The 6397-nt window shown below is 54.1% G+C and overlaps 2 protein-coding genes across 2 annotated transcripts in view; both read right to left on the bottom strand.

Moving 5' to 3' along the window:
• Window positions 1-50: 50 nt before the first annotated feature.
• Window positions 51-392, bottom strand: Ucn2 (urocortin 2). The gene has a single exon (XM_055629470.1). The coding sequence runs from the start codon at window positions 390-392 to the stop codon at window positions 51-53; it is 342 nt and encodes a 113-aa protein (XP_055485445.1).
• A 1171-nt stretch (window positions 393-1563) lies between these two features.
• Window positions 1564-6397, bottom strand: part of Col7a1 (collagen type VII alpha 1 chain) — a 31036-nt gene continuing 26202 nt past the window's right edge. The window contains exons 105-118 of the mRNA XM_055629932.1: window positions 6169-6249; window positions 5773-5826; window positions 5615-5668; window positions 5479-5541; window positions 5060-5122; window positions 4840-4956; window positions 3994-4071; window positions 3848-3901; window positions 3651-3699; window positions 2994-3026; window positions 2756-2842; window positions 2425-2553; window positions 2133-2327; window positions 1564-1877 (exon numbers count right to left, since the gene is read on the bottom strand). Of these exons, the coding sequence (XP_055485907.1) occupies window positions 1867-1877; window positions 2133-2327; window positions 2425-2553; window positions 2756-2842; window positions 2994-3026; window positions 3651-3699; window positions 3848-3901; window positions 3994-4071; window positions 4840-4956; window positions 5060-5122; window positions 5479-5541; window positions 5615-5668; window positions 5773-5826; window positions 6169-6249 (1068 nt within the window). The 3' untranslated portion in view covers window positions 1564-1866. The remainder of the gene's footprint in view (window positions 1878-2132; window positions 2328-2424; window positions 2554-2755; window positions 2843-2993; window positions 3027-3650; window positions 3700-3847; window positions 3902-3993; window positions 4072-4839; window positions 4957-5059; window positions 5123-5478; window positions 5542-5614; window positions 5669-5772; window positions 5827-6168; window positions 6250-6397) is intronic.

The raw sequence follows: 6397 nt of genomic DNA, 5'->3' as shown, positions 1-6397 counted from the left end.
AGGACTTGTCATCCAGAGTCACCCCATCTTTGGGACCCCCTTCCTCAGTCTCAGCGGCGGCCAACACGGGCTAGTATTCGGGCATTGGTGGCAGCCTGATCCCTGGCAGCCTTGTTCCGGGCCTGCTCCAGTAAGATCCGCAGGAGGCCAATGGGGACATCCAGTGAGAGTGTGATCTGTGTGTCCCGGTGAGGGTTGGCTTTAGAGTTGCTCCAGGAAGCTGAGGGCCCTGTGGCAGTGGCTGAAGGGCTCTCTGGAGCCACAGAGCAGGGAGTTGTCTCCAGATATTTCTGAGAAAGGAGCTGGAAGGTGGGGATGGGGGTCCCTGGGACAAACAGGACCCTACCCAACATCAGGACCATGAACATCACCATTGCCCACCTGGTCATCATGTGGTAAGGCTGTAAGGAGAAAAGAGGCTCAGGGTCTGGGCTCTGCAGCTGCGGTTCATTGGAAGGAGACAGACTGCAAGAGACAAGGAGGGGCTGGAGAGTTTAAAGAGGCCAGCCAGGGACAGAGATACAGAATCAACGTTGAAGAAAGCCAAGACAGGACCAGGCAGAGGCAGGAGCCAGACAGAAAGAGTGAAAACATGGACTTGGGCATGGTGGCATATGTCTATAATCCCGGCACTTGGGAGGCTGAGACAGGACCTGAGTTTGAAGCCAGACTGGGTTACATAATGAGACCCTGTCTAAAGACCTCCAAAGGTAACAGAATGAGAACAACTGGGACTAAGGACACAGCGACACCCAGAGGCAGAGAAAGAAAGGGATTGGAAGGGGAGGAGCATAAGAGGAAGAGAGGAAGATGGATGGGATGGAGACAAAGCAAGATAGGGGAAGACAAGAAAGAAGACAAGGCAGAAAGAGGTAAACCATCCAGGAGGCAGCTAGATGGAAACAAAGATTCAGAAACAGATGACCCCACAGTGACAAAATGGAGACAGGTTCTGAGCTAATTAAGGAAGGACAGCAATGGGGACAAAGAGGGCAGATGAAGTAGACAGAGCAACCAGAGACCCCAGAGTCTCCCAGGTTCGGGGGTCTCCATTCACCTAAAGCCCAGGCCCCCTCAACCCCAGACCCTTCCCATCCCGACCCAATGCCACTCATACCACAATGCCAGCTTCCTCAGGGGTCGTCTGGGGCTGCTGGGGCTGCTGGGGTTGCTGAGACTAGGGCCACACAACACTGTCCTACGGCCTGATCCTTTACTCTACTTCAAGGCCCATTTATGTCCCCCAGCCTCCTGGGGTAGGAGCTAGGACATGTTTCCTGGCATGAGGCAGCCCCCCACTTATGACTCATCCCCTCCTAGGGAGCAGTAAGGACACCTCCTTAGTTTCCCCCCCATTTACTTCTTTTAAGGGGACAAGCTAGGGGACTAAGAACACAGAAAACTAACAAGGGGTAGGCATGAGAATTCTATATCATGCAATATGACGCTGACTACCCCTTCCCCAAGGGAAATTTGCCTCCTGATATTCCCATCTCACTCAAACAGTCCACAACAAGAGCCTTTTAAAACAGCAGCTTTAATGACTCCCCCACCCCACCCCGAATCAGCACCATGGCATCACAGCCTTGGGTCAAGGGGCAGGTTGGACACCAGTCACATCCATTCACTACCCACAACCACCCCCAACAGTGAGTCATCTGCCAGGAAAGCAGGCGCCACAATGGGTATTTGTCCACAGGGGGGAAGGCTTGACCCACAGGACCAAGTCACTGAAACAGTGGACACGTGCACACACACGCACGCACACACACAACTCTAGCACCAAGTGGAGAAGAGCAGGACCCTGCCGAGCCCTGCCACCTCCTGGGACTGCTGACCATCAAGCACGCCGTCCGGACCTCAGCCCTAGGCAGCACCTGTGTGGAGCACATCAGAAAACATTCAGCCCCCTGGACTTCTTTCCCAGCATAACGTCTGCATAAAAACATGGCAAAGCAGCCATGAGCGATGGAGTATGGGCTCTGACTCAGAGATGGACCACGAAGGCTCCACAGCTGGGGATATGTCACCAGTTCTTTGATCTGGGGTCTGCTCCAGGTCCCCAGTCCCTGGGAACTTCTTGGCCAGGCATATGTAGGTGCAGCCTTCACTGAGAGAATCTAGGCCCCTACCTGTTTTCTGGCTGTGGACCACTTGGGGTGGGCAGCGGCGCTCACACGCCTCACGGGTTCCAAATCGGTTGGCATTCCCTCCGCAGCCACCATAGACAAAGGGATGACAGGCCGTGCCACCTGGCACAGCCCGATGGTACCAGCGCAGAGTGTAGGCAGTACAGGAGCCCTCATCCAGTGGTAGGGAGCAGGGATCTAGTGTTAATGGTGGTGAAGTCATTGGGGATAATGGGATCAGAGGAATCAGAGATCACAAAAGATCAGCAGTGGGATGGGCTCTGTCTGGCACTACCTGAACCTCTCTGGTCCAAGCTCTTAATCTCGCCATCACCATCCCAAGGAACCTCAGGGTCCTGGTAGTCCTCCACAGAATACACTGAGTATTCAGAGAAGTCGTCATCATCTTCAGGGGGCACCTGGCCTGCAGGCAGGGAGGGGTATGCTGTGAGGAGACTCCTGCTGGCTCTGGGACAGGGCAGACAACATTCACCTTCCCCCCTACGCAAATCTGTGTGTGTGTCCTGTGTGCGAACTCCGCACACATGCCCTGCGCCCTGGTGCATGAAGAACCGTATGCGTATCTGTGCCCAGCCTGTACATGGCCCACGGGTTATCAGCCTCACCTTCCTCCTCTACATGAGAGACCCGGAGGACAGGCACACGGTGGGGCTGGGGGCCAGCTGTGTCCGCAGCATAACCAGGGAGGGGTCCTGCAGCACAGAGCAGAACAGCGGTGATGACACTGTCGGTATCACGCTCGGCCACCCTAGCTACACACACCCCCGCCGAGAGGACCCAAGTGATAGGCAGGGCAGCCGGTGCCTTGGATGGAGAAAGTTCTAGATACAGAAAGCTACTCACGTGATCCAGATGCAATAAACTGGCCCTGGCAGGCTGGAAGGAATAGAGAAAGTAGAATGAGATCATGAAAAATGGAGAAGAAACAAAAAGATGGGAAGATGGAGAAGGAAGAACGAACATACAGAAGACACGTGCATGGGGAAGGGGGTAAGATATACACAGAGACAGCAGGAGAGCCAGTGCGAGACAAAGGAGGAGAGAACATGTGAGAGGTGAAGAGGAGGAAGGAAGGAGAAAGACAAGAAGAAACAGTGGAAACGGACCAGGAGGGATGAGAAGTTAGGAATAGACCAGGGAAGCAAGGGCCAAAGGAAGTCGGGGGCAGGAGGCACAGACGTGAAAGCAGTTGTGACAGGAAGAAACAGGCCCCCAGAATCACCACTCTCCCACCTGTGTCCCAGCTGCCGCTGGGACCAGCTCTGCTCCCTACTCTACCCCTCCACACACAGAGTCATCAGAACACTATGCAGCCGACCACATCTGTCTGCCTCCCTCCATTAAGGAAGCCCCTGTTAACATGTTTGTCCTGTAGCATTTGAGGCGCACATAGCCATCAGTCTCCGCTTGCCCTCTGTAAGTTCTGGGGACCTGCCAGCCCCCATCTAGGTGTCCTGGGATGCAGTGGGGGGCAGGAGTCTCCACGCCAGATTCACTCACCACAGTGCTGACTCATTTCCTGACGCACGAAGCCCCGAATGTCATCCTCCTGGGAACACAAGACCACAAGGTCCCCAGGGAACCCATGAATCATGGGTCGCATAAATCAGGAATCAAAGACAAGTCGTATCAAGTCAAGGGCCCTGGGACGAGGGATCAGGGTGCTGGGTGCTCCATCCCACCCAGGTTAAACTCACAGTCAGCGCAGGGTCGCCCTTCTCCCCACGGGGGCCAGCAGGTCCTGGTCGCCCCTGCGTGCAGCATATGTGACCAGGTTGTGACAGATCTCAGACACCAGAGATCATGCTAATCTCTGACTCCAAGCCCAGGAAGCCACACTCACCTGCTCCCCTCTCTCACCGGGGGTGCCGGGAGCACCAGGAGCCCCCGCCACGCTTTCTCCAGGGGGACCTCGCTCACCCTGTCAGACACAAGGACCAAGTTGGCAGGGTCAGTGACAGTTTGGGTCAGAATACAGGCAAGTGGAGGACCATGGCTTCAGAGGTTGGAGCATGGAGACCTGAGCATGGGCTGTAGGTTCAAGATTTAGAGAGGCAGGAAAGGTAGGGTGCCGGGAGCCTAGCTCAGCAATACAGCCCTTGAGTAGCATGTGTGGGGCTCTGGAATTAACTCTCAGCTCTACTAAAAACAAACAAACAAGCAAAACAAAAACCAAGAAAGCCAGGCTGGAGATGCTCCTGGTGACCCAGGCTTGGTCGCCAGCACCCACGTGACAGCTCCCAATCATCTGCAATTCCAGTACCCCAGGACTGATGCCTCTCTGGTCTTCTCAGGCACCAGGCACACATACATGTGGAAGACATGTGTTCAGACAAAATATTCATACACATGGAATGAAGAATAAGATGTTTCCGGGCGTGGTGGCACAAGCCACTAATTCTAGCACTTGGGGAAGCAGAGGCAGGCAGATCGCTGTGAGTTCGAGGCCAGCCTGATCTACAAAGTGAGTCCAGGACAGCCAGGGCTACACAGAGAATCCCTGCCTCCAAAATAAACAAACAACAAAAAGTACCTGGGAGGCAGAGGTGAGCAAAACTCTGAATTTGAGGGTAGCCTGGTCTACATAGAGAGTTCCAACCCCCCCGGGGCTACATAGTAAGACCCTGTCTAAAATCAAAAGCAGGAAGGGTAGGGACAAGGGACTGGTAGCACAGCTAGGGATCCTTACCTTCTGACCCTGGAGTCCTTCAGGGCCTTTGGGACCAACACCACCGGGTGGCCCGGGGGGACCACTAGAGCCATCATTCCCTCTGGGACCTGGGAAGCCCGCAACTCCTGGGGGCCCCTGTAGAAAGATAGAAAAGGGTTGGTGATTAAAACCCCTTCAAGATGAAACCACTACCAAAGACAATGCTCCCCTCAGATCACAAACCCTGACCTCAACTTACCCTCTCTCCTTTCTCGCCTTGGTCACCCTTGGGCCCTGACTGCCCATCAAAGCCTCTGTCACCCTGGAAACAGAAGAAGCAGGAAATATCTTCAGTGCTGCCACCCCTCTGCTCTTGTATGTCTCTGAGCTTTGTGAGCCTCCTGGCCCAACGCCCTCTACGGTGTATGAGCCAAGTGTCTGCTATTGCCCCAACTATGATCCCATGACACCAGCTCTACCCAAGCCCTGTCCTGATACAACACGACTCCCTCCTTCTCCTTCTACCCTTTCACTCTCTCTACTGTGACCCCAACCTCTCCTGGAATCTCAAAAGCAGCCACACAGGATCCCCCAAAGTCACAACCTCCCTTTATCCGATCATGACTTTGTCCCATCTGGGCTCTATCCCACCAAGTCTATCATTAAGAGCCCCTGTACCTTGGGACCGATCAGGCCTTCTTTGCCAGGAGCCCCGGACTGACCTGGCAAACCAGGCTCCCCCTAGAGGAAAGAAAATGTGAGGCTGGATCTAGTCAACTGCCCCTCTTTATGTAGGGTGTACCCTGACACTCACCATGTCTCCTTTCCGTCCTGCCAACCCAGGGCGACCAGGAAACCCAGCTTCTCCCTGCAGGTATCAGGTGGAGGAGTGAGCCTTGGGCCCCAGCACCCACAGTCCCCATGGCCCCTGCATCAGCCCCACAGCCCCAGGATCTCCCAATACATCTATACCTTATCTCCCTTTTGTCCATCAAGGCCACAGGCTCCCTTTATTCCTCTTTCACCCTGTGGTAAGGAAAACAGATAAGAAAGCAACTTCTCAGTTGTGATAGCACACACCTGTAATCCCAGCACTTGGGACATAGAGGCAGGAGGGTCAGGAGTTCAAGTCCAGGCTTGGCTACATAACAAGTTCATAGCATGAGTTACATGAGAACCTGGGTTTAAAGATTTTAAAACGAGCCACTTCTACCTCACTCCGATTCTTTCACCTTCAAAACAGCTCTTACTGTTGGCTCCAGACATTCCAACCTGAGCTAACACTGTATCCTGAGCTCCCAAATTGACCCTAGGCCCCTTATTCTCCAACACCATCTTGGCCAGAAAAGAAAAAAGATTCTTTCTCACCTTGAGGCCCCGGGGACCCGTGAAGCCAATATCTCCTTTGTCTCCTCGGAAACCAGGGGCTCCATCCTTTCCTGGGGTTCCCTGGGGAGAAAAGGTGTTGACATGGCTCAAGAGGGGAAACTGAGGTATCAAAAGGAATCACCCTAGATTGCAAGCCACCAGGGAACTCCATGGGGACAAGGGTCACCATAGGCTGGGGTCACCATCATAGAGTTCACTGTAGGGCTAG

Source organism: Psammomys obesus, unplaced genomic scaffold (genome assembly GCF_907164565.1).
Source record: "Psammomys obesus unplaced genomic scaffold, mPsaObe1.curated_primary_1811, whole genome shotgun sequence".
NCBI classification, from domain to species: domain Eukaryota; kingdom Metazoa; phylum Chordata; class Mammalia; order Rodentia; family Muridae; genus Psammomys; species Psammomys obesus.
The sequence above is the reverse complement of the archived record's forward strand: the minus strand, read 5'-3'. Positions and strand labels throughout refer to the sequence as shown.